Source organism: Pongo abelii, chromosome 23 (genome assembly GCF_028885655.2).
Source record: "Pongo abelii isolate AG06213 chromosome 23, NHGRI_mPonAbe1-v2.0_pri, whole genome shotgun sequence".
NCBI classification, from domain to species: Eukaryota; Metazoa; Chordata; class Mammalia; order Primates; family Hominidae; genus Pongo; species Pongo abelii.
This window is the reverse complement of record NC_085929.1, coordinates 31,551,530-31,579,011: the sequence shown is the minus strand read 5'-3', so window position 1 is coordinate 31,579,011 and position 27,482 is coordinate 31,551,530. Positions and strand designations below refer to the sequence as shown.

Genomic DNA, 27,482 nt, shown 5'->3' with positions numbered 1-27,482 from the left:
CTTTGTAGCAAAAGAAAAACGCTTTATCAGAGCAGACAGACTTGCCCAAAATTACACCAGGAATCAAAGGTTCTATTACCTAAAAGGGTATTCCAAAGGCCTACTACTAATGCTTTGGCCTTGTCCAGAATCTGTTGGGTAAGGCCACATGGTTACTTAAGGCCTGGCAGGGGTTTGAACTCACATCCCAGGTTGAGCTCTTACGATCTACATCAGTGGTTCTCAACCAGGGGTGACTTTGCCCCCTACATTCGGCAATGGCTGGAAACATTTTTGGGCATCACAACTGGGGATGGGAAGGATGGTGCAGGCATCTAGTGGGCAGAGGCCGGGGATGCTGCTCAGCATCCTACAGCGCCCAGGACAGCTCTCTATGACAGAGAATTATCCAGCCCCGAACGTCAATGTCACCGTGGTGTGAAACCCAGTTCTACACCATGGTACCTCTCAGGAAACGTACCCCAAATCTCTCAATCCATTTCCTCAAATGGGAGGCACAAGAAATGAGACGTCAGCAGACCTGGGCTGGAGTCCATGCTTGGCCGACTATGAACTAGGTGACTCTGGGCAAGTCACCTCTCCCCAAGTCTCAATTTTATCATTTGTAAAACAGACTCGACATAGATAATACCTATTGGATGGGGTTTCTGTAAGGATTTAAGACAATCTGCTTAGCTCAGTGGCTGGCATGTGGTCAATGCTTAAAATATGTTACTCTTTAAGCCTTAATTTCCCCATCTGTAAAAAGGGACAATAGCCTCTGCCTTGACGTGGCCCTCCAGTTTTTTCCTCTGAAATTTTTACAAAGAAGTCACATCTTCCCAGATGGCCTAGCTGCCAGATGCGAACAACCTGGAGAGGCGGCTGCAATAGACGGCCCCTGGACCAGCAGCTAACTTTGCATGAATACGAAACCAACGGTCAGGCACAGTGGCTCACGCCTGTAATCCCAGCACTTTGGGAGGCTGATGCAGGAGTACTGCTTGAGCCCAGGAGTTCGAGACCAGCCTGGGTAACATAGTGAGACCCCCATCTCTACAAAAACTACAAAAAATTAGCCAGGCATGGTGACACATGCCTGTAGTCCCAGCTAGTGGGGCGGCTGAGATGGGAGGATCGTATGAGCCTGGGAGGTCGAGGCTGCAGTGAGCTATGATCACAATGCTGCACTCCAGCCTGGGTGACAGGGTGAGACCCTGTCTCAAAACAAACAAACACTTGGTGTTAAGTGTCTGAGAGCTGGCAGTTTGTTACTGCAGCATAGCATACTCTAAACTGACTAATGTGGCAAGGTTATAAGGATAGCAACTGTGCCTGGCATTTATTACGCACTTCCTAGGTTCCAGGCATCATGCTGGGTACTTCACAAGGCATCTGAGGCTTGCAGAATTAAAGTCACCTGTCTGAGGTCCCAAAGCTGGCTAGTGGCAAAGCTGGGATTCAAACTAAGGACTGTCTGAAGGGAGAGCCAAGCTCTGAACTGTACTCAGCTAATTCTACCTGCACCCCTCTTTTCTTGCCATCGAGAAAGAACAGCAGAAGATACCAAATCTATGCTTAGAAAACAAAAGTCAAAGGTGTTCACAAACTCTGCAATTTTTAATTCTTAGTAATAAGGTATGCTTCAGACCCTCCTTCCAAGGGAGCAGGGCAATCTGACAGGACTTCTCTGGACTAGAAACTGATGCTGGAGAAAAGCCACCATGCTCTCGTATCTCTGCATAGAGGTCGCTGCTGTTTATTGCCCAGCTCTTACAATGAATGTTTGATGAGTTAAGTGGGGTAATGGGCACTTAGAATCCAAGAAACACATTCCATCCCATGCTGGGAGATTCATGCCAACTCCTAAAAGGGTGAGCTGCTCAAAAGCCTCTGGGACCCTGACCCCAGGCTGGCTGAGCAGCCAGCCTCCTTTATGGGCAATAACACATGAGACAAGAAAGGCACCCACTGGGAATACCAACACCTACACATTACAGACCATGGGCAGGTCTTCCCACCTCAATTTACTCATCTGCAAGACAAGGGATTAAATAATACTCCCTGGCCATCCTCGGACTATTTCCACAAGCGTAAGTGAGAAGAAATGTGTACTAGTTATCTCTGGCTGCGTAACAAATAGCCCCACAACCCAGTGGGTGGAAACAACAAACATTTATTATCTCACACCATTTCTGGAAGCCAGGGATCTAGGAAGGATTTCAGTGAATGGTCCTGGCTCAGTGTATCTCATGAGTTTGGAGTCAAGCTGTTGGCCAGAGGTGCAGTTTCACCTTCAGGCTGGAAGATCTGCTTCCAAGCTCACCTGTGTGCCAGATTTCAGTTCCTTGCTGGTGGTGGACTGGAGGCTTCAGTTCCTCACCATATGGGCCTCTCTACAGGGCTGCTTGAGGGTCCTCAAGACACAGCAGCTTTCCCCAGAGTGAAAAGCTCCAAGAAAGGGAGTGACCAAGAGGGAAGCTGCAGTGTCTTTTGAAACCTCATCTCAGCCGGGCACGGTAGCTCACGCCTGTAATCCCAGCACTTTGGGAGGCCGAGGTGGGTGGATCACAAGGTCAGGAAATCGAGACCATCCTGGTTAACACGATGAAACCCCGTCTCTACTGAAAAAACAAAAAATTAGCCAGGTGTGGTGGCACGTACCTGTAATCCCAGCTACTCGGGAGGCTGAGGCAGGAGAATCGCTTGAACCCAGGAAGGGGTGATTGCAGTGAGCCAAGATTGCGTCATTGCACTCCAGCCTGGGCGACAGAGCAAGACTCCATCTCAAAAAAAAAAAAAAAAAGCTCATCTCAGAAGTAATGCCATGTATTCTGTTGGTCACACTGACTAACCCAGTACAGCATAGAAGGGGACTTCACAACAGTGTGAATAACTGAAGGCAAGAATCAATGGGGGGACCACCTTAGAGGCTATCATGTTTGACCGTGCCTTGCCAACTATTAAGCTCTGATCAGATAACAATGGCGATGATGATAATGACCGTTGTTTTTTTTTTTTTTTTTTTTTTTGAGATGGAGTCTTGCTCTGTCGCCCCGGCTGGTGTGCAGTGGTGCGATCTCGGCTCACTGACAGCTCTGCCTCCCGGGTTCACATCATTCTCCTGCCTCAGCCTCCCGAGTAGCTGGGACTACAGGCACCCACCACCACGCCTGGCTAATGTTTTCATATTTTTAGTAGAGACAGGGTTTCACCGTGTTAGCCAGGATGGTCTCGATCTCCTGACCTCGTGATCCGCCTGCCTCGGCCTCTCAAAGTGCTGGGATTATGGGCGTGAGCCACTGCACCCGGCTGATAATGACTGTTCACTGAGATCCTACTGATACAGGACAGGCAAAGTGGGGCTTAGTCCATGAGGGTTCTTGGCTTTGTCCAAAAAAGAATTTAAGGGCAAGCTGAGATGGAAGAAAACAGCTTTATTGAAGTGCAGTGTTCCAGCTCCGTGACAGCTCCAGCAGAGCAGGGCTATCCCACAGGCAGAGAGTGGCAGCTCAAGGCAGTTTTGTAGTCACATTTATACCCACTTTTAATAACATGTAGACTAAGGGGCAGTTTATGCAGAAATCTCTAGGGAAGGGGTAGTAACTTTTGGGTCATCGGGTCATTGCCATGGAAAGGGACAGTAACTCCCAGGTGTTACCATGGCAATCAATGGTAAACCGACATGTCACACTGGTGAGCATGTCTGATTGGAAAGCTGCTTCTGCCCTGGTTCTGTTTTAGCTAGTCCTCAATTTGGTCTAGTGCCCGAGCCCCGCCTCTGGAGTCGAGTCCCACTTCCTACCTCACTATTATGCACCAAGCATTGTGCTGCAGTTCCACATACTGCAATTGTGGAGGGAATAATATTATTGGCCCCATTTTACAGAAGAGGAAACTGAGGCTTTAAAAAAGTATGAAAAATACCCAAAGCCACAGAGCAAGGGAGACGCAGAACCAGGATTCAAACTCGCAGCTCCCAGATCCCACAATTCACTCTCTTAACCAGCTTTGTATACTGGAGCTGGCTTGTCCTGGCCCCTGGGGGACAACTGCAATTTTCAGGAGCCAGGTATTAAACACAGCCATTACTGAAGATTAAACAATCTAAACTTACAATTAAAGAAATCACATTAAAAGCAAAAGTAATAAATATTCACATCTCATCACTTCCTAATTACTTTGCTACATTTTATTATTTTCCATGGGCTTGCGGTCACTTATATCTATTATATCTGTGTGGTAAAAATACTAAAGAACAGTAATCTACTGCCCATCTTTCCCCAACTTTGTGTTTAGTGAAAACCAGTTAGAAGCTTACAATTGGCTATGGTGGGAGTACTTATACCACCAAATTGGGCAAATGCTACCAATCAAATCTTTTTCCCCAAGAAGACGGGGTTGTTAAACATTTTACCAGCACACCATTACAACTAATCTAATACATTCTTTCTCTTGTAAGGACTTCTCTTGCTAAAGACTCCATTCTTTTTTTTTTTTTTTGAGACGGAGTCTCGCTCTGGAGTGCAGTGGCACGACCTTGGCTCACTGCAGGCTCCGCCCCCCAGGTTCACGCCATTCTCCTGCCTCAGCCTCCTGAGCAGCTGGGACTACAGGTGCCCACCACCTTGCCCAGCTAATTTTTTGTATTTTTAGTAGAGACGGGTTTTCACCGTGTTAGCCAGGATGGTCTCGATCTCCTGACCTTGTGATCCACCTGCCTCGGCCTCCCAAAGTGCTGGGACTACAGGCGTGAGCCACCGCGCCCGGCCAACTAAAGACTCCATTCTTCATGAAATCCGAAAACATAACACTCCCTGTGATGCGTATCAATCCAGATTTCCTTCCTGAAATTTCTGACTTCCTGATGAGGAAGCAAGAAGCATTTGTCTGAACAAAACATCTGAGATTAGAAAACACAGGGAGAGGGAGAGAAAAGTGAGAGTAACAAAGGGGCCTTCTGATCACAGAAAGCAACATGAGCTTACTTAAACCTTGGGGACCTCTCAGAAATCCAGACGAAGAAGTACACATGTAGGCCCCGCCCCTGCAGGGTCACTCCTGGTAGCCCAGAACGGGAAATGACCCAAATGTCCAGCCAGACAGGTTAATAAATTATGGAGCACACAAATGTTGCAAGGGCATTAAAAGTGTCATAAGGACATATAAAACTTTCACACTTTTTAAAGGATATAAAGAGAAAGAGGGTTGGCAATTTTGTTTGGAAGAAGGGGGAAAAAAGACAAGAAGGAAATGCATTCCAACGCTAGGAGTGGTTTTCATCAATGTGATGTTAGGAGAATGGGTGGGCTTTGTTTTCTTCACATTTTTCTATATGTTCCAAGTATACATTGAACACACCCTATTTTTTTGGCTGGGGAGAGAGGAAAGGAGATTAACATTATTTAACAAAAGCAGATCCCTGTGGAGCACCCAAGCCCTCTGTTCTGTCCCTCCATTCACTCCAGGTCTCTCCCAGAGGCTCCTACTCTGAGACCCAGACTTTGGCCCAGGCTAGATCTATAAAGGAACCATTGTTCTCTGGGTGACAGCATTCTGCTGCCAGGAGGTTGAAAGGAGACCTGAAATTGGGTGAGGCCAGCCCAAAAGAAAGCAGCCTGTCCTGCCTGCCTGGTGACACTGTAGCAGAGAATGAAGTGACATCATGCTGGCCTTTGGGTCTGGGTTTAAGTCTAACCCCTTGAATCCAAACCCCAAGGTGCAGCCCGAGACCAGGGCACCTGGCAGGGCTCTAGACATGAGGTAGCAGGTGGCAGCTGGCAGTCGGCACAGGCAGCGGGAGATGGAGGAAGGGCGCACAGCAGCTGGACCCCAGTCCTTTGAAGCCCAGATCTCCAGGAGAAATGTATTAATAACAACATGTGCCTGGCACACAGCAGGCACTCAAGAAGTGGTAGCTAGAGTTGTTATTCTGCTCTTCTCTTCCAACACTCCACACAGAGGCACAGATCTGATCATAGCTCTCCCTTGCTCAGTACCCTCCAATGCTAAAATCTAACATCCTATCAGAACCCCCCTCCCTGGCCCTACCCGGCCTGGCCCCTGGCCCACCTCTCTGAGCTCACTTCTACCCTCTCCCACTGACTTGTGCTGCTCCAGTCACTCTGGCTCCTTGCTGCTCCTCAAACACACCAGGCACAAACCTCCCTCAGGGCCTTTGCACTGCCTTCCCTGCTGTCCCAATGTCCCTCCAAACTTTCTGGGGCTCATCCCCTCACTCGTGCAGGTCTCTGCTCCAATGTCACCTCCTGAGAAGACTTTCCTGACCACTGTTCCTAAAATACACTCCCATGGGTCCCCATGCCCTGTTACATTTTCTTCAGAGCCCTCACCATTATCTGAGAGTACTTTCTTTGTTCATTCATTGGTTTACTTAGTTGTTTAATGTGTCTCCCTGCTCCTATGAGTCCCGTGAGGGCAAAGACCCTGCCTGTTTCTTCCTCTACCGAGCACAGTATCTGGTACAAAACAGGTACTCAATTAAAAATTTCCAATGAATGAATGAATGGTTTTTATTACCATTATACTTCAGATTTTCCATCCTGCCCTCCACAGGGAAAGAACTCCAGGCCTCCCTGGACTAGAATCCTGGCGTCAACTCTGAGATCAGATGAGAGTGGGAGCATTCAGGGTGATGTGGCCGTACACTTGTCATCTCTTAAGAGGTGTACACCAGGGCTGTGTCACTTATCCTCTCCAGGCCTCAGTTTACCCATCTATAATATGGAGATGGTGTCACAGGGTGGACACAAGAATGAAGGACAGTGGATTTCAGGAAGGCAGATACTCTGCGAGCTCCTAGCCACTGTTCTGGGTACTGGCAATATCAAGCTGAATCAGGACGGCCAAAGCCCTGGCCCTCGTGGACCTTACATCCTAGTAAAGGAGTCAGAGAATAAACCAGGGAACAAGTGACATGAAATAAGTATGGACTGAGATAGGTCCCAGGAAGAAATGAAGAAGGATGGGTGCAGGGAAACGCAGGGAGTTCACCACAGCCTGGAACGTCGGGAAGCCTCTCTGCAGAGGTGAAGAGAGGGAAAGGGCATTTCAGCAGAGGGAATGGTGATGGCAAACTCTTGGGGTCTGGAAGGAGCAGGGGGTGACTGACAAAGAGCAGGAGGTCAGAGTGGCAAGGCCAGAGTGAGCATAAAGGACAGAGGTAGGAGCTGATGTTATCAGGGAGGCAGGGCCAGGTCACACAGGAAAACTGGGCATCTAAGTCTGGGGTGAGGCAGGGGAATGACCTGATCTTTTGGGTTGTTGGGAGGAGAATGGACTGGATGGGAGGGGCCAGAGTGTAAGCTGTGGGCAGTGTGTGGGGGGCTGACAGTGGCCCCTAAAAAGATATGTTGGCTGGACGCAGTGTCTCACGTCTGTAATCCCAGCACTTTGGGAGGCTGAAGTAGGTGGATCCCTTGAGCCCAGAAGTTTGAGACTACCTTGGGCAACAAGGTAAAACTCTGTCTCTATTAAAAATACAAAAAAATTAGGTAGGTGTGGTGGTGTACACCTGCAGTCCCAGCTACTTGGGAGGTTGAGGTGAGAGGGTCACCTGAGCCTGGGAAGTTGAGGCTGCAGTGAGCCGTGATTGCACCAGTATACTCCAGCCTGGGCGACAGGAGACCCTGTCTCAAACAAAAAACAAAAAACAAAAGTTATGTTTGCATCCTAGCCCCTAGAACCTTCAAATGTGACCTCACTTGGAAAAAGGGCCTTTGCAGATGAAATTAAGTTGCAGGTCTCCAGGTGAGATCATCCTAGGTAATCCAGGAGGCTCCTATGTTCAGGGACAAGCGTCCTTATCAGAGACAGGAGACGAGATGACAGAGAAGAGGAGATAGTGACATGAAGACAGAGGCAGAGATTGGGGTGATGTGGCCACAAGCCAAAGAACGCCTGGAGCCACCAGAAGCTGGAAGAGGTGAGAAAGCATGCTCCCCTAGAGCCTCTGGAGGGAGGCGTTGACTGCTGACTTTTTTTTTTTTTTTTTTTTTTTTTTTTTTGAGACAAGAGTTGCACTCTTGTTGCCCAGGCTGGAGTGCAATGGTGCGATCTCAGCTCACTGCAACCTCCACCTCCCAGGTTCAAGCAATTCTCCTGCCTCAGCCTCCTGAGTAGCTGGGATTACTGGCATGCGCCACCACACTGGGCTAATTTTGTATTTTTAGTAGAGATGAGGTTTCTCCACGTTGGTCAGGCTGGTCTTGAACTCCCGACCTCAGGTGATCCATCCACCTCGGCCTCCCAAAGTGCTGGGATTATAGGTGAGCCACCACACCCGGCCGACTGCTGACATTTTGATTTTGGGCTTCTGGACTCCGGAACTGTGAGAGATGAAGTTATATTAATTTAAGCCACCAACTTTGTGGTAATTTGTTACAGAGCCGGAGGACCCCAGTAGGGAGAGAATACTGATGGAGATGGGGCTGAAATGGGGCTTCTGAAGGCAGGAGTCCTATACATCCTTTCCTTGCAATTCTCCCCCACTTGCTGAAGCAGAGAGAGAGAGAGAGAGAGAGAGAGAGAGAGAGAGAGAGAGTGTGTGTGTGTGTGTGTGTGTGTGTGTGTGTGTGTGTTTGGTTGGGGGAGATGCTGAGCCCTGCTGAATATTTTAAGCCTCCATTACAGTCCATAATTAACACAGAAGCAAATACTCCCACTCGGCCTTGGGCCGGAGGACTGAACGCTCAGCTCTGGGGCCGATGTTTAATAGTGAATCCCCAGTGCAGGGCGTGGTCATGCTCCCAGCAAGGCCAACACATGCTGGATGGAGTCCCCACTTCACAGCTCCCCAGTCCTGTGACTTCACCTCTCTGTGCTTCAGATTTCTCCATTCACAAAGTATGGGGCTACACCCCATAGGGGCAGCGGTGTGGTTCCTGGCAAGCAGGAGAGGCTCAGTGGATGTGGGATCCCTGCCCTCCTCCCCATATTTAAGTCACTGGGAGAATATACCCCAGCTACAATTATGGTGCCCCACACCACATTATATACGACAGTGTTCTCAAACCTGGATGGGGGCTGGGAGGGGCATTGTGATTCTGCCCCCAAGGGACTTGGCAAGGTCTGGAGATATTTTTGGTTGTCACAACTGTGGGATGCTACTGGCTTCTAGTGGGTAGGAACCAGGGATAAGCTTACAATGCACAGACTCTACCCCTTACCCCCCACAGCCATAAACAATTATGTAGCCCAATATATCATTACAGCTGAGGCTGAGAAACTCTAATATACAGCAATAGTTTGAGGTTACAGACAGATCCTTGGTATTTTAAGATAGTTCCCTCATTTTCAGCACATATATGACATATTTACATTCTGATGTGTTTTATCATCAGCCTCACTAGAAGGCAGCTCTGTGAAGGCAGGAGTTTTGTCTCTTTCGTTCACAGCCATTTCTCCTGCACCAGAGTTGTGGTAGATACTCAGTAAATACTGACTGAGGGGGCCAGGTGTGGTGGCTCACACCTGTAATCTCAGCACTTTGGGAGGCTGAGGTGGGTGGATCACCTGAGGCCAGAGTTCGAGACCAGCCTGGCCAACATGGTGAAACCCTGTCTCTACTAAAAATACAAAAATTAGCCGGGTGTGGTGGCATACGCCTGTAGTCCCAGCTACTCAGGAGGCTGAGGCAGGAGAATTGCTTGAACCCAGGAGGCGGAGGTTGCAGTGAGCCAAGACTGCACCATTGCACTCCAGCCCAGGTGACAGAGCAAGACTCCATCTCAATACGTACATACATACATACATACATACATACATACTGGGGGGCGGGGAACGTTGGCTCATGCTTGCAATCCCCACACTTTGGGAGGCTGAGGTGGGAGGATCACTTGAGGCCAGGAGCTCAAGACCAGCCTGGGCAACATAGCAGGACCCTGTCTCTACACAAAAGAAAAAAAATGGCTGGGTGTGGTGGCGTATGCCTGTAATCCCAGCTACTCCAGAGGTGAGAGGATGGCTTGAACCCAGGGGATCGAAGCTGTGGTGAGCTATGATCATGCCACTGCACTCCAGCCCCAGTGACAGGGCAAGACCTTGTCTTCAAAATAAGTAAATAAAAGTAGGCTGGGCGCGGTGGCTCATGCCTGTAATCCCAGCACTTTAGGAGGTTGAAACGGGTGGATCACTTGAGGTCAGGAGTTCGAGACCAGCCTGGTCATCATGGTGAAACCCTGTCTCTATTAAAAATATAAAAATTAGCCGGTGCTGTGGAGGGCGCCTGTAATCCCAGCTACCAGGGAGGCTGAGGCAGGAGAATCACTTGAACCTGGGAGGCGGAGGTTGCAGTGAGCCGAGATTGTGCCACTGCACTCCAGCCTGGGTGACAAAGTGAGGCTCTGTCTCTAAATAAATAAATAAAAATAAATAAATACTGGTTGAATGAAAATATGAGTGAATTAATGAAGACATACAAATTATATGCACCTGATGCTTAGCATGGAGCCCTGCACACAGTAAATACAAACACAGGTTGATCAGGCTCTTACTCTGCTTCCCTAAGGCACCAGTTTAGTGTTCTAGGAAGGTAGGACTCACATTACAGTCTGAGCCCCCCAAAAAGCAACGTGGAACGAACATTTATTCAGCACCTCCTGCATGCCAGGGCTGTGCTGGCTCTTAGTCCACTCTGTTCCATTGAACCACCCACCAGACAAGTCCCGGCTGAATCTCCATGTTTCAGATGAGGGCACTGAGGCTGAAAGAGGTGATTTAAGCTGCCCAAGGTCACCCAGTTTGCACATGGTGAGTTGAGACTCAGGCCTAAGTCTGTCTGACTCCAAAGCCCTCTTGCTGCGGCACCCCATGGCCTCAGAGACCCCCCACTTCCCGCTTTTATTCCAGTCTTGGCCCCTGTGCCATTGCCATTGTTCCTGGGTTCTGGAATTTTCTGTCTGGCCTCTAACTGGAGTCCACCTTGTCTCCTCGGCTAAACCTGGAGTACCAGGCGTGTTTCTTAGGCTCACATGGGACTGCAGCACAAACGTGCCTCTTCCTGCCTTTGTGGCTCAGAGACAAAGCATTTGTTTTCCCTCTTTCCCCCTTTTATCCCTTGGACGCAGAGGCAGGCAGGCCATTAGCAAATTACTTCAAGGCTGGCTTTAGAAAACATTTCAGGGCACGCCTTTGAGGGTTATTTTATGCCCGAGATAGATTCTTCTACACTGCTCTGAGTAAACACAAGCCGGAGGCAGGAACCAGGATGAAATGAATGGATTATTTAGATAAATCACGTACAAGGTCAGAAAGACTAAAATCCTGCCCCCTCCCAGCCCCAGCCACGGATACTGCTGTTGTCCCAAACTCTTAAGTAATTGTCTGTGGTTTTAAAAAGTTTCTCCCCATAAAACGAATACTTAAGTAAAGTCCCTGAGTAAAAAGGGCATGTGTGGGTTTTCCAGCTCATTGAAAATCTTTGAAGGGATGGTTTGAGAGGAAAGGTTTGGTTGCCACAAGAACTAATTTTTAAGCACCACAAACTAAGAACGGCCACGCCCACCACACGTTTACCAGCACATCAATGCACGATCATCCCCATTTCACAGAGGAGGAAATCAAGGCACAGAGAGGGAAGGAGTCTGCCCAAGATCACACAGCTGGGAAGCGGCAGAGCCAGGACTCAACCCCCACGCAGGGGGTCCCTGGCCTTGCGTTTCATTGACTCATCTGCAAGACTGCACATGTTCCTATCCCAACTCTGCCTTTATCCTGCTCAGGCAGAGTGTCTAGGCAAGCAACAGAGAGAGGGCATTCACAAGTGTGCAGATTCTGTGTGCCTGGCACTGTGCCGGGGGCTTGCTTCAATCTCATACCAAGGCCTTGGTTCTCCTCATTGGACACAGGAAGAAACTGAGGCTTAAGAATGGGTCACAGCTCCTCAGCCAGGAGTCTGATTCAAGCTGTCGAGGCCAAGGTCAGCTGCTGCCTACTACCCAGTAGGGTGGCTACATGGGAAGAAGCCTGAAGCTTGAATGTATTTAGCATGTATTTACACTCTTGGTGGCATCTCGATGCAACACAGAATGGCTCTGCACCACCCAACTTCATTTATTCAACCAGCTGGAGAGGCCACTCCTGCCGGTGGCACCAACCTGTAACACAGGGTAAGAGGCCTAGGGGATTCAGGCCAATGCCCATGGTCACACCACTCCCCAAGGGGGGGGAAGAGGGATGCCAACAGAGCCTGCCTATCACCAACCCCATACCCTGAGAGAGAACAGGAGTGACAGAGAAACAAACAGAGACAGAGCAAGGCAGAGAGACACATCAGAGACAGAGATACACACAGAGGGAGACAGAATGAATGAAGGGCCTTCTTTCCCTGTGCCAAGTCACACCTTCCAGAGGTTGGGGAATCTGTCTCATAAATTCAAGCCCCACTAATTTGTTCCGGGCCACAAAGGAGCACAGACCCACCGTGAAGGAGATGTCCTGTGAACAAGACACGTGTCATGCCCAAGTGCTCGGCTCCTGCCTTGCATTTGTACCTGCCTCCTCTGGCTGCTGCGTGACCTGGGGTGAGTCACCACACCTCTGGGCCAGCAGAGGGGATACTGAGCCCCTGCACCTGGCAGGGCAGCTGTGAGCCCTGCCACCTGGAGTGTAGGGAGGGCCAGCTCAGGGCTCCTCCCTAAATGCTGGGTCCCTTAATGACTATAGCACTCCCGGCTAGGAGGAACCCAGAAAAAGGGGCTGGCTTAGCCCTTCGCCTGTCGTCAAGTGCTCCCATAAACTGGAACACCACAGTCAGGTGGCAGAAGTCTCCTATGTGAAAACGGCAGGCCCTCTCTTTAGGCTCAGGCCTGGTCAGTGACGTGGGCAGCCCTGAAGTAATTGGGAGGGTCTGGGGAGAATATCTGCCCGGAGCTGGACTGGAAAGAGCCGTGAATGGGGAGGTCAGAGCCTGGGGTTCCGGACCTGGCTCTGCCACTCGCTCACTGTGCTTCCCCCACAGTAGGCACTTTCGCTCTCTGGACCCAGTCCCACCTCTCCAAATCATCATAAGGAACTTACGATTGTTTCTGCACTGTCCCCTAGCAGGACACAGGCCAAGGTTTTAATCATTAGCTGTCATTCCACCCTGCTGTCCCAATCCAAGCCCTCCCGAGCCTGCCTGAGTAAGAAATCAAGGCCTCCCTGCCTGGACCACTCACACCAAACCCCAGGTTCACGGCCAGCAGGCAAACTCGCCCACCACCTCGGTCTCCTAAGACCCTTTCCTTGGCAATCCAATGAAAGCTCGGTGGAACGACAAAAGCTACAACTCAGCGTGCACATGACACGGCCACTTGTGCTTCCTAGGAGGGTGAGAAGAGACGAGGCAGGTGCCACTAATCCACCCTAAAAATAGGGGGAAGGATGAGCTTTCGTGTCGGGGGCTGGGGTGTTCACACTTAAACATAAATCAACTGGCAAATTCAGCCCAATTCATGTGCTGGCCCTGTCCACACAGACGTGGACTCCAGCAAAAATTTCCTGACTGACTTCAGGAGAGAGAGGAATTATTGCTACATGCCTCTTTCCCAGGTACAGGGGACAGGAAGTGCCTGGGCTTTGACTGACAGCTATTCTGGAAGAAGTAACTTCCCGGTTTGATGTCTGGGACCCCCTCCCTGGGAGGACTGGAGGGGAGGAGCTTTCAGTGTTGTTTTAATATTTTTTAAAACATAATAAGCTTACAATATCTGGCGGTTCCGAATCTGTATGCCTTTTCCTCAGTGAAGAAAACCTCTGTTGGCTGCGAGCTGAGAAGCGGCGGAAGGATTCCCGACTCCGGGAAGCCAGGTGTCGGAAGGAGGAAGTACGCTTGAAGGGGGTCCGGCTGGCCGACTCTGCACTCGTCCGTTCGTGGCCCACCGTGGTGGTCACCAAATTGAGGGCTTCCTGGAAGGACCTCCTCACGGTGCCCATCCACTGGGTCATGTGGGTCTGAGCCACCGTGAGTTTATCTCCCAGGTAATCCATGGGGCCAGCCAGGAGGAGAGGGAAGAAGGAGGTTAGGGAGGGAGAGAGCAATTAAAACGCCGGTGTCCTCTCGCCTCTTCGGACTCTTGCTCATGGAAGTTTTGGGCTTGCTTGGAGGAAAAAAATTTAAAAACAGCAGCTTTCTTCAGGCAAACCAAGGGTAAGTAAACATCCCTGAGCCAGCAGCCGGCTGCATCCACGGGTGCCGCTCAGAATTAAGAGGCAGCTAAGTGCCAGGCTGGGAGTCCACCCCAGCGGAGTTGTAAAGTCAACACACTGGGCAGTCCAGGTTCCAGTTCCAGGGCTCACCCAGCTGATCGGCCGAGACAAGGAGCTTTGAGGAACAAGCCGGCTGCACTCACTCCAGGGCGTGACGGTCCCCGAAAGGCGGGGGGTGGGGGTGGGGGTGGAGGGGGTGGCCTTGGGCACCCTCGTCCTCACTTCCCTTCAGGTAGGCAGCCCCCCTGAGGTGCACCCTGGAAGGTTCCGGTGGGCAAGCTGCCGCACCCTGCTGCCCCCTGCCCGGCTGCCCTCAGCCAGAATCCGCTCACCTGACCCATGCAGGTTTTCTGTCGTCTGGCTGGAGATTCCAAACCTGTCGGCCAGCAGGCGGCTAGCTCACTTCCGGAGGCAGCCACCAGGGCCCCCGGGTCCCCTGGCTGAGCAGCCTGGGATGACATCAGCCCCCATCTTAGCGAGGGGCTTCGCTGCCCAGGAATGCAGGAGGGGCCTCGGGGAGGCGGAGGCGGTGGCGGTGGCCGCCCAGGGAGCTGACGTCCGCCCCCATTTTTTTCTCCCCCAAGTCCCAACTCGCTCACGGTCCCTCGGGGCTGATGGCAACTTCACGTGCCTGCCAGCCTACCCACCCCTGTGCCCTCACCGCAAGCGCACAAGGAAATGCGGCTGCACGTGTGTGCATGTGTGTGCACGTGTGTGTGTGTGCGTGTATGTCGGCGATCTGGCAGCCTCGGGAAGGTTAGCACTGCTGGGAAACGGCTTCTGCCTCTAAGGTTACAGGCAGCGTCTTGGGACCTCTGGTCGGCTGTCTGTCTGTCTCCCTCTCGTGGTCTGTTTCTCTGTTGATTTCTCAGCCTCGCTCTCCTCCCTCTCCCTGTGTCTCAACTTCCACTTGCTTGTCTCTAAGCTTCTCTCCTCTCTCTTTCCTTTTCAGCTGTCTCTCCCTCCCTCTCTGGAAGGCAACACTGATCCAGGTGAGACAGCCTCCGCGGTCCCCCAGGAAGCACTGGGGTGGGCTGTATTTCAGTACAGGCGGAGTTGCCATGGCAACCCGCGGCACAGCATCTGCCCTGTCCTGGGCAGCAGGCTCAGCACTGGGAGCAATGGGAATGATTCATGGTTTACACTAGGTCACATGAGTTCCCTGGGTTTTAACCCTTACAGGGCTGGAGTTAAACTAGGGGTTGGGGGTACGACTAGATCCTAACACCCACTGCCCTCGGCCAGGCCCCGCTCATCTGACCCATGCAGGTTTTCTGTCCTCTGCCTGGAGATCCCAAACATGTCAGGGGTTGTTAGAAGCGGGTGGGCAGCAGCTGGATCCTGGAAGTCAGGCACACCTGTTAAAGGAGGTTTCTCCTTCTAGCAGGGATCCATGTCCCCCCAACCCCACTACTTTTACAGACAAGGAAATGCAGATTCAGAGACATAGATTCACTTGCCCAAGGTCACATAGCAAGGATGTCACCAGGCATGCACCAGAGCTGCTTCCACCCCAGGTTTTCCCAGGTCTGACACGGTACCTGGCCCAGAGTCAGGGCTCTGTAAATATTTATTGTTCGGACACCAAGTACACAATTGAAACCCAGGTCGCTCAGAATGCATCCTATGTCCTTTTCACCACCACCTCACTTCAGTTTTGAACAAATATTTGTTTTCTAGACACTGGTCAAAGGGCCTCACTTGAGAAAGTTTATCACAAAGGACTCTCTGGCAATGTGGCCAACAGATCTCTTTCTTTTCTATGTATTCCCAGTCCTTACAGCTATTCATTCTCTTTCTCTCTCCCTCTCTCTCTTTCTTCTTCTTCTTCTTTTTTTTATTTTTTTTTGGATATGGGATCTCACTCTGTTGCCCAGGCTGGACTGCAGTGGCGTGATCACAGCTCACTACAGCCTTGGCCTCCCAGATTCAAGCGATCGTCCCACCTCAGCCTCCCGAGTAGCTGGGACTACAGTTATGTGCCACCACACCCAGCTTATTTTTTTGTGTGTAATTTTTGTAGAGACAGGGTTTCACCATGTTGTCCAGGCTGGTCTCGAACTCCTAGACTCAAGCGATCCACCTGCCTCAGCCTCCCAAAGTACTGGGATTACAAGCATGAGCCACCACATCCAGCCTCATTCATTCTTTCATTCATTCATTTAATAAAGACTCAGAGGGTGCCTACTCTGAGCCAGGCACTGCATAGAGATTAAGAGCAGAGGGCTCACAGCCCAGCAGGGGATGACAGTGGTGGCTAATATTTATTAAGAGGTAACTAAATGTCCAACACCATTCTAAGCATTCACAGGAATCAACTAATGAATTTTTTTGCATGAACCCATCTGACAGAGGAGACTGAGATCCACAGAGGTGAAATCATGTACCAAGGTTATGCCTGATAGGTGTCCTCCAAGATGACCATCAATAATCCTTGCCCCCTTTTATTCATACCCTGGTGTGGTCCCCTCCCACAATGAATCAAGGTTGGTCCGTGTGGTTAGCAGAGTAAAGAAGAAGTGATGAGCCGGGCACGGTGGCTCACGTCTATAATCCCAGCACTTTGGGAGGCCGAGGCAGGTGGATCACAAGGTCAGGAGTTCAAGACCAGCCTGGCCAACATGGTGAAACCCCGTCTCTACTAAAAATACAAAAATTAGCCGGGCGTGGTGGCAGGTACCTGTAATACCAGCTATTTGGGAGGCTGAGGCAGGAGAATTGCTTGAACCCGGGAGGCAGAGGTTGCAGTGAGCTGAGATCACGCCACTGTGCTCCAGCCTGGGTGACAGAGTGAGACTCCGTCTTAAAAAAAAAAAAAAAAGAAGAAGAAGAAGAAGAAGTGATAGTGTAGTACTGTAGGACTTCTAAAGCTTGGTCATAAAAGGCATCATGGTTTCTACCTTGTTCTCTGAGGTCATGCTGGGGAAAGCCAGCTGCCATGTTGTGAGGGTGCTCAAGGAGTCACACACAGAAACCCACATGGAGAGAATCTGAGGCCCCCAGCAAACAGCTAGCACCACTTGCTGGCCATGTGAGTGAGCCACGATGGAAGCAGATGCTCCATCTCTAGTCAAACCCTTAGCTGACTGTAGACCTGGACAGTATCTTGAGTACAACCTCATAAGAAATTCCAAGTCACAGTCACTCAGCCACACTGCTCCCAAATTCCTGGCCCATAGAAATCACAGAGATACAAGTGCCCAGAGGCAATTAGGTACCTGGTCCATGAGAAAACTGAAGGTTGAAGGCAAAGATGGGGTGGGGGGCTCTTGCAGCAGCCTAAATACCTTACGTTGATCTATCCAGAAGCATTACTCCACCACGCAGGTGAGGAAACATACACAGGAAACATACACAGGGCTAGGTCGCACTTCCATGAGTGCCTGGCTCCACCCTCCACCACATGCAGCCTCCTAGGTCCCAGGACTTCTGGCATCCAAAGTGGGCCTCCAAAGTTTGCCCATTTTCCCCACACAAATTGCCAATAGTGAGCTCCTACACCAGGAAGTCCTCTTCATGGCCTGCTCCCTCATCACGCAGGCCCGGGACATCCAGGGTGGAAACAGGAACAGACCTGAGAAACAGCTGAGTCCTCCCCCCGGGCCCCAGGAAAGTCACACCAGAAATACCTAGAGAGCTGGAATGGCACACAGCTTTTTAACAGACCATCTGGACATCGGGGTGGGAAATCCACTGGGGTCCTCAGGAGGAAAAATGTTAAATCAAAGTAGAAAGTAAAACACCTTTAAAATGATCATACCCACTGTTGTCAAGGTTGTGGTGAAACAGACACATATACCCACAGCAGATGGACATGAAAACTGGTATATATTTCCTGGAAGAAATTTAACACCCTAAATCAAAAGTCTTAAAAAATAATGGCTTGGCCGGGCGCGGTGGCTCACGCCTGTAATCCTAGCACTTTGGTAGGCCGAGGCAGGTGGATCACGAGATCAGGAGATCGAGACCATCCTGGCTAACACAGTGAAACCCCGTCTCTACTAAAAATACAAAAAATTAGCCGGGCGTGGTGGCGGGTGCCTGCAGTCCCAGCTACTCGGGAGGCTGAGGCAGGACAATGGCGTGAACCCAGGAGGTGGAGCTTGCAGTGAGCCGAGATCACGCCACTGCTCTCCAGCCTGGGCGACAGAGAGAGACTCGGTCTCAAAAAAAAAAAAAAAAAAAAAAAAAAATGGCTTGCCAGTTAATGACATACATATTGAAATGTACAGCTGAAATGTACTGATATCTATAATTTTTTTTTGAGACAAATTCTTGCTCTGTCACCTAGGCTGGAGTGCAGTGGTGTGATCTCAGCTCACTGCAACCTCTTCCCACTGGGTTCAAGCGATTCTTCTGCTTCAGCCTCCCGAGTAGCTGGGATTACAGGTGCGCACCACCACACCTGGCTAATTTTTGTATTTTTAGTAGAGACGGGGTTTCACCATGTTGCCCAGGCTGGTCTTGAACTCCTGACTAGTGATCCACCCGCCTCGGCCTCCCAAAGTGCTGGGATTACAGGCATGAGCCACCATGCCCGGCCAATAATTTATTTTGAAATGCACACACACAAAAAAAATACAGTGCTGGGTGCTGTGGCTCACACCTGTAATCCCAGCTCTTTGGGAACCCAAGGTGGGAGGATTGTTTGAACCCTGTAGTCCCAGTACTCTGGAGGCTAAGGTAGAAAGATTGCTTCAGCCTGGGAAGTTAAGGCTGCAGTGAGCTGTGATCACACCACTGCACACCAGCCCAGGCAACAGAGTGAGACCCTGTCTCAAAAAAAAAAAAAAAGGGCCATGGATGGATGGCTACATTTTTATAAAGCACACATAGCATTTTTTTTTTGAGACAGAGTCTCACTCTGTCACCCAGGCTGGAGTGCAGTGGTGTGATCTCAGCTTGCTGCAAGCTCCGCCTCCTGGGTTCACGCCATTCTCCTGCCTCAGTCTCCCGAATAGCTGGGACTACAGGCGCCCGCCACCACGCCCGGCTAATTTTTTCGTATTTTTAAGTTTCCTGTGAGACACCTGGTCATGGGGGGGTTTCACCATTTTAGCCAGGATGGTCTCGATCTCCTGACCTCATGATCTGCCCCCCTCCACCTCCCAAAGTGCTGGGATCACAGGTGTGAGCCACCACACCCAGCCACATAGCAAATTTTATAGAATCTAGCTGATGGGTGTTTTCGTATATAATTTTTCTATATGTTTGAACATTTTCATAATAAAAGGTTGGGGTGGGGGGACACTGTGTCCAACTTCTGACCCTATAGTTAGTGATCCAGTTCCACACACAGGAATTCCTTTGGAAATAACAATAATAATATACAAACATTTTGCTATAAGAATGTTCATCACAGTCACATAGATAATGATAAAAAGGTGTAAGAACCTAATTATTCAAAAAGGAACTTGCTCAGGGCAGTGCAAGCCATGCTGGCACCAGAGGCAAAAAGAAAAAAAAAGTAATACTAATCCTGTTTTTATTTATAGTTCTGATTCCTTTCTCATAAATTTTTGCATTAATTTTAATTTTTTAAAAACACAATTGAAATATTATTTATAGTGATCAGTGACTTTTCTTGATGTCCCCCAATTTTGTGCCCTATGTGAGCACCTCCCTTCCCTTATTCTAGACCCACCCCGTCCTTGCTAAATAAGTATAGCATCATGATTAAGGGTTTGGAGACCCAGCTATAGCTCTTATTAGCTGTGTGACGGTGAACAAGTTACTTGACTTCTCTGGTTTTCAGAGATGCAGTCATCAAATTCATCATTTCCATCGATGCAGCTGGTACCTTCCCTGACTAAGATCCCCTTTTCTAGAAGGTGCACACACACCCTTCAGCTGCTGTGAATGCTGGTTACGAAAGGCTCAGAGCTCTACCCTCCTCTGGAGAACTGCCCTTACTGAAGGCTATGTCCAGATGCCCACAGCCAATGACTGACCAATACAGAACAAAACACTGAGGTCTCCTTGCCTCAAGGCACCACCAACTCAGTGATGCAATTCACACTCTAGGGGTCCCCATGGGACTGGGCTGAGGCTGGGGCTCAGCTGAAACCACATCTGTAGTTAGCTTTGTCCCCTGCCCCAGTTGTTGCCCTTTCTTCCTTATGGGTTTCGCTTGAGAGCTTTCCCTCAATGAATTGCTGCACCAGAATCCTCAAGTCAGTCTCTGCTTCTAGGGAACCTGACCAAAGACCACCACCACCATCACCACTGCTAACTGAGCACTTACTATGTGCCAGGCATTACATTGCATCACTGTATTACACCATCAGCTCCTCCCAACAATGAAAGGAGGCTGATACTATTAATATGGTTATCACTCGCATTTTACTGATGGAAAAACCGCGGCAGAGAGAAGTGAAATGACCAACCCAAGGTCACACAGCTATTAAGTGGTGGAGTTTGGCACACCCCCAACTTCATACCTGTGACAAGCTATATATCCTGGCCCTCACCAAATCAGTCTGGATGGCGACAAGCGCCCAGAAAAGCAGAGACCAAATGGCAGGTGGGATCATCCAGTTCTGCCTCCTTCCAGAAAGGGGAGAGGGGTGCAGAAGTGAGCTACAAAGCCAGATTCCTGCTTGTTCCCTCCTGGCTTCCTTTAGGTACAGAGCGGTCTGCAAGTGTGACTATAAAAAGCTTCACTTCCTGAAAACTGGGGCAGCACAAGCATTTTCCCCCCCAGAGGACTTTTTCTGCAAAGTCTTCTGTTCTCTCCAGGAAACTCTTGGGATGTTTTGGGCATCAAAAAAGAAAGAAAACCATCTTTTTCTTACATAATTAATCCAAAAAATGCTGGAGAAGCTGCTGAGATCCAGGAAGTAAATGGGAATTTCTTTTACAATGTGAGGCGAGACACAGAGATCACCATTTCTAGACAAGCACATATGATTTCAGAAATCAGAAAATGGGCCAGGCATGGTGGCTTATGCCCGTAATCCCAACACTTTGGGAGGCTAAGGCGGGTAGATTCCCTGAGGTCAGGAGTTCGAGACCAGCATGGCCAACATGGTGAAACCCCGTATCTACTAAAAATGTAAAAATTAGCGGGGAGTGGTGGTGGGCACCTGGAATCCTAGCTATTTGGGAGGCTGAGGCAGGAGAATTGCTTGAACCCGGGAGGTGGAGGTTGCAATGAGCTGAGAAAGCGCCATTGCATTCCAGCCTGGGCAACAGAGTGAGACTCAGTCTCAAAAAAAAAAAAAGAAGGAAAGAAAGAAAGAGAAAGAAGAAATCAGAATATGTCGGTCATTCATTCATTCAACAAACATTCCCTGGACAGTTACTTTCTGCAAGCTCAGTGTTAGGCTTGAGGGGACCTATAGTCTCTGAAGAGCTCAGTGTATCTATCTGATTCTTAGCCATTAAGGGTGGAAGGCCAACTCAAATCTGAGGCTATCCCATTTTCTCCCCAAAATCGAATACAAACATGTATAATTTCAAGAATCCCTGGTCTGGTGGAAGAAAGAAATAGGAAAAAAAAAAAAAAATGAACAATTGCCAAGGGTTCTGATGAACAAGTGAATAACATGCTATGGGAATATAATAGGGAGGGTGAACCCCAATCAAGAAATTCAAAGGTTGAGGAAAGAAGGTCACAGGGAAATGATCACTTATTAAAGACTTACAATTAAAAGAAGGGTATCTGGGTGGGGTTTTGAAGGATAAATAGGAGTATTCCAAGAGGGCTGAAAGTGAGAACACCACGTGCAAAGGCCAGGAAGCCGGGGCACATTCAGTCTTGCCCTCGGAGTTCTGGACATGTGGCATCCCTGCCTACAGCTGCCTTCCCCTCCTCTCCCACCTCCAAGACAACCTTCAGCTTTTTCCAGATCTCCCGCAGGAGGTCCCACTTGTACGACCCTCTTCACATCCTGCTTCCTAAAAGATTGGACATTCCAGGACTCTGCCTCCTAGACTAAGAGGTACACTAATATTATGTTAATAAAGAAGAGGGGGCCAGGAGCGGTGGCTCATGCCTGTAATCCCAGCACTTTGGGAGTCTGAGGCGGGTGGATCACCTGAGGTCAGGAGTTCGAGACCAGCCTGGCCAAAATGACAAAACCCCATCTCTACTAAAAATACAAAAATTAGCTGGGTGTGGTGGCAGGTTCCTATAATCCCAGCTACTCAGGAGGCTAAGGCAGGAGAATCGCTTGAACCCAGGAGGCGGAGGTTCAATTTCAAGAATCAAGCCAAGATTGCACCACTGCACTCCAGCCTGGGCAACAGAGCAAGATTCCATCTCAAAACAAAACAAACAAACAAAAAAGAAGGTGGTTCAGTGGAAATAATAACCACTAATGGAGGATTTACTGTGGACCCAGGAAATGTTTACTTGCACATCTCACCTCATTTAACCCTCAAAACAACACTTGAGCGTGAGTCCTATTAGTGATGTTCCCCATTTTGCAGAGGACAGTGAGGTTTAAAAAGCCAAAAGGACTTGCCCTGGGCTGGGTGTGGTGTCTCACGCCCGTAATCCCAGCACTTTGGGAGACCGGGACGGGCAGATCACAAGGTCAGGCATTTGAGACCATCCTGGCTAACACGGTGAAACCCGTCTCTACTAAAAATACAAAAAAAGGCCAGGCGTGGTGGCTCATATCTGTAATCCCAGCACTTTGGGAGGCTGAGGCGGGCGGATCACGAGGTCAGAAGATGGAGACCACCCTGGCTAACACGGTGAAACCTCGTCTCTACTAAAAATACAAAAAATTAGCTGGGCGTGGTGGCGGGCGCCTGTAGCCCCAGCTACTTGGGAGGCTGAGGCAGGAGAATAGCATGAACCCAGGAGGCGGAGCTTGCAGTGAGCCGAGATCACACCACTGCCCTCCAGCCTGGGTGACAGAGGAAGACTCGTCTCAAGAAAAAAAAAAAAAAAACAAAAACAAAAAATTAGCTGGGCACGGTGGTGCATGCCTGTAATCCCAGCTACCCAGGAGGTTGAGGTGAGAGAACCTGGGAGGCAGAGGTTGCAGTGAGCTGAGATCGCGCCACTGCACTCCAGCCTGGGTGACAGAGTGAGACACCGTCTCAAAAAAAAAAAAAAAAAAAAAATGGGGAGGGGACTTGCCCAAGGTCACTGAGCTGGCAAGAGGGCTCTGGGACTTGAACCCAGACCTGTCTGATCCCAAAGCCTTTCACCACCTCATTTCTCTGCACTTATCTGGGTTGTTCCCCAGGCCTCTTGTGAGGGTAAGGAAAAGCCTTCAGAAGGGCTTGCCCAGTTGCCAATTGCATTAGTTTCCCTTTCTTGTCAACTGGCCTGGAGACAAATTCCCAGGACTACGTGTGGGAAGGGCTGGCTCATGAACACAGCTTCAACCTACTTTTTTCTCTCTTTCAGATGGAGCAACACCGTCAGTCAGAAGGCAGCGGATGGCACAGGGCTTCCGCGTAAGGCCTGCATCACCTGAGTCATGGTTTTCTCATCTTGTATGAAGCCCACCCCCTTCAAAAGGTTGCGACAAAAAAACAGCTGAGATAATTTGTGCCCCTGGCACATAGTTAACACTCAATAAGGCCAGGCGTGGTGGCTTACACCTGTAATCCCAGCACTTTGGGAGGCTGGGGCAGGTGGATCACTTGAGGCCAGGAGTTCGATACCAGCCTGACCAACATGGTGAAACCCCATCTCTACTAAAAATACAAAAATTAGCCAGGCATGGTGGTGTGCACCTGTAGTCCCAGCTACTCGGGAGCCTGAGGCAGGAGCATCTCTTGGACCCAGGAGGTGGAGGTTGCAGTGAGCGGAGATCGCACCACTGCACTCCAGCCTGGGCGACAGAACAAGATTCTGTCTCAAAACAACAACAACAATAACAAAATAATAAATGGTGACCATAAGGGATGATCGTTTTTCTATTATAATTTCTATCATCTCACTGTTCAAATGAATCACAGGACCCTAGACAGTCAGAACCAGGACACCAGCAGGGACCAACCTAGGCCAACCTTCCCACTAAACTAAAGAAACAGGCCCAGACTGAGGGCTGCCCTAAGGCCTCACAGTCCATCTGCAGCAGGCGCCCTCGCTGATATCTCCTAGGAATTGTGCATGATCTGAACTTTGACAGTGTCTGCAACCTCACATATTACCTGTTTCCCCAGCTTCTTTCTACCCTGGACAAACTGGACAGATGTTAATCCTGGAATGTGCCATGCCATCTCTGGTTCAGCCTTTTGCATATGCTGTTCTCTCTGGATAAGACACCTTTCCACCCCTTCCTCACCTGGCCAGCATCTAGTCCACCACAGCTCAGCTTAGATACTCCCGCCTCTGAGACACCTCCCCTGTTTCCTTATATCCATGGGGGCAGGGGGCACCTCTGGGGTCCCACCCTGCCTATGTAACCCCTACTGAATCACACAGTTTACCTGGCCATAATTTGGTTTACCCATCAGTCTTCCCGTCTGGATCCCGAGCCTGTGGGCGGCAGGGATGTGTCCTGTCCACGCTTGATACTCAACATCCTCAAGAGGCTCTCATCGCACCCACCGGGTGAGATGAAGGAATCACTGAGGCTTGAACCCAAGTCACAGGACTCCAAACATCCTTCTTGGGAGACTTGTTTCCAAGGCAACAGGGAAAGGAATTCAGATAAAAGAAAAAAAATAGAAATGACTTGATTTTACAAGTCAATCCCAGATTATTTATAAACCAAGCCCAAGATTATTTTCTTGTGTTAATTTATCACATTCTTCTTCAAATAGTCATTTTAATGACCTAAGATGTCTCTAACTAACCTTGGGATGAGCAATAAATAAATAAATAAATAAATAAATAAAATCATCTGGCAAGGAAATCTTTCTAGAAACAGAAACTCCTCACCTTTCTTTATCAGGCCCCACCCTCAGCTCAAGTAGAAAGCAGTGTTTTCCACGCTGTGGAGAGTCTGCCATGTGGCCCTGCCTGGCATGGCAAAGCCAATCTGTAATTACAGCTCCTCTTCCAAGAGCCAGGCCTCTTCTAAGGCTGCAAACCCTGGCCTTCTCTAAAATGGAAAAAGGCAGGCGGCAGGCCCCCACCTGATTCCCCTGCCTGACTTATCTCCCTGGGCCACCCAGTGGTTCTGGGGGCAATCAGCCCCTGGGAAGGAGGAGGGAAGCTCTGCTGGTATCTTTGGCCACACTGCCTGGGGCTGGACAACACGTTTCTTTCCACCACAGCGACTGAAGTTCCATATTGTTGGCTCAGTTAGCAAAACAAAGCAAGATGTTCTTGGGAAACAACAAATGAGAAATGGGATGAGGAACACGTGACCTCCCCTAAGAAATGTATTTCTGACCAGTGAGTTTGCTTTACTTGGCTGAACTGCCCTCTAGGCAACACTCCGAGATTATAAAGGTCTCCATGACTATCGTAAAAGATTGAAAAAATGAGAAGGCCTTTCTGGCCTTCTTTCCTTGCTTCCTCCCTCCTGTCCTTCTGACTTAAACAGGCACTTTCTTGAGTGTCTACTATGAACCAGGTACTATACAGGGAAGCCAGAGACCCAATCCCTAGCCTGTGCGACTGTTTTACTTGGGGTTTGTAGTAAGCATAGTCTCAACTCACAGTAGCTGTCATTCACCAAGGGCCTACTGTGCGCCCTACTGCCTCATTGACAGGTATAACCCAGGAAGGCTGTAATCTCCATTGTACAGATGGGACAACAGAGGCTCTGGACAATGACATCACTAGTCCAAGTCATGCATCTGCTATGTGCAGAGCTGTGACACAACCCACGGCTGGGTGGAACTCAAAGCCTGTGCCCTTAACCGCCGGGCTACCCTGCCCCTGTGAATACCCCCATTTGTGTCAGCTGGATTATGGGGTACAGAAGATGTGGTCACAGGAGGGAAGACCTTTCCCTGTGTTCCTCCTTCCTTCCACTCCATTTGGCTTTCTCCCACTCACACTTAGATTGGCTGTGAAACCCAACTGAAGCCTGATGGTGAAAAACACAAGGTTCACCAACATGCTTTGGGGACACCCTCCTGTACTCAGTTCTGACGAAAACTCAACCACATCGACAGCTCCAGTGACCAGCAGGTCTGGGTGGCCTCAGAGGGCACCTTCCATGCCCTCCTGCCCAGGCTGAATGGAGAGGAAGAGCCAGGCTCTGCCCCACATCACTGTGGGGCCCCAGGCAATGCTCCCCTCCTCTCTGGGACATGATTCCCCAAAGGGGTTACCCAGGAAGACCACAGGAAAGACCAACTCAAAATCCTCGGCCTTCCTCTGCAAGGCCACCAGACCCAGTTACAAATACTGTATGGCCTGGGGCCCTTGCACAGCTTTCTCCTGCCTCAGCTGCCTCCTTTTGCAGATGGAAATCATGACACCTACCTCCCAGGTATCAGTGCAAGCCAAGAGCACACAGGAGGCCCCCATCAACAGGCACGGATATTCCAGTGGGGACTGCCCCATTGGAATCCACCATTGGAACGAGTGTGGCTTAAGTACCCACATTTGCCCGGGTGCAGTGGCTCACACCTGTAATACCAGTACTTCGGGAGGCCGAGGTGGGTGGATCATGAGGTCAGGAGTTCGAGACCAGCCTGACCACATGGTGAAACCCCATCTCTACTAAAAATACAAAAATTAGCCAGGTATGATGGCGCACACCTGTAATCCCAGCTACTCAAGGCGGAGGCAGGAGAATCGCTTGAACCCGGGAGACAGAGGTTGCAGTGAGCCAAGGTTGCGCCACTGCACTCCAGCCTGGGTGACTGAGCGAGACTCTGTCTTAAAAAAAAAAAAAAAAAAAAAAAAAACCCACACATTTTGAAAAACAAACTTATAAAGAGAAATGCCCCCCTTATCACTCAGCTGGGCAGCCCCGCCCCTCTCTCATCTTATAGCTGCTGTGAGGAATGGTCTCCACTTGCAGAGCACGCCTCCACACAGGAGTGCTTTCTCCTGACCCGGCTGGAGGTCTGTTCTCACGCCTTGCTTCTCTGCACGTGGAGAGCCTCTCTTTTGCGCCGCCCACGCTGTTCCAGGAGCCATGCTGGGGTGGGCAGAGAGGGCGGGGAATGGGGCGGCCAGGCAGCCCTGGCATCTTGACAAAGGGGTGTCACTCCACAGGTCCCCATGGCAGCCCATCTTTTGGGTACAATGCACATTCCACAGCCTCAGAGTCCTAGACCTTGGGCTAGCCTGGATTTAATCTCTTCCAGAGCCTCCAGCATCAGGGCAATCAAAGCAAAATCCCCCCACCCCCTCCACCCAGTTGTTTTCAACCGAGAGGTGCCTGCAGATCCTACGCAGCCTTGATGCTTCTTGCTTC

At 49.9% G+C, this 27,482-nt stretch overlaps 1 protein-coding gene and 1 long non-coding RNA gene across 8 annotated transcripts in view; one reads left to right on the top strand and one right to left on the bottom strand.

Annotated features, from left to right (window-relative positions):
* The window catches only part of KIAA1671 (KIAA1671 ortholog), a 241,817-nt gene that overhangs the window by 69,746 nt on the left and 144,589 nt on the right, over window positions 1-27,482 (bottom strand). Inside the window, exon 1 of one of the 6 annotated variants that reach the window (XM_063722814.1) lies at window positions 13,684-13,968. The exons of the other annotated variants lie outside the window; for them this stretch is intronic. Coding sequence (XP_063578884.1) covers window positions 13,684-13,968 — 285 coding nt within the window. Of the gene's footprint in view, window positions 1-13,683; window positions 13,969-27,482 lie in introns of those variants that run through there. 6 annotated transcript variants of the gene reach the window in all.
* Window positions 13,801-24,960, top strand: LOC129052595 (uncharacterized). 2 transcript variants are annotated; one of them, XR_010139449.1, is made up of 3 exons: window positions 13,801-13,959; window positions 15,140-15,179; window positions 23,555-24,960. It is a non-coding gene; the product is annotated as an uncharacterized LOC129052595 (long non-coding RNA). The 2 variants fall into 2 exon arrangements; XR_008517666.2 differs by lacking the exon at window positions 13,801-13,959 and adding an exon at window positions 13,977-14,128.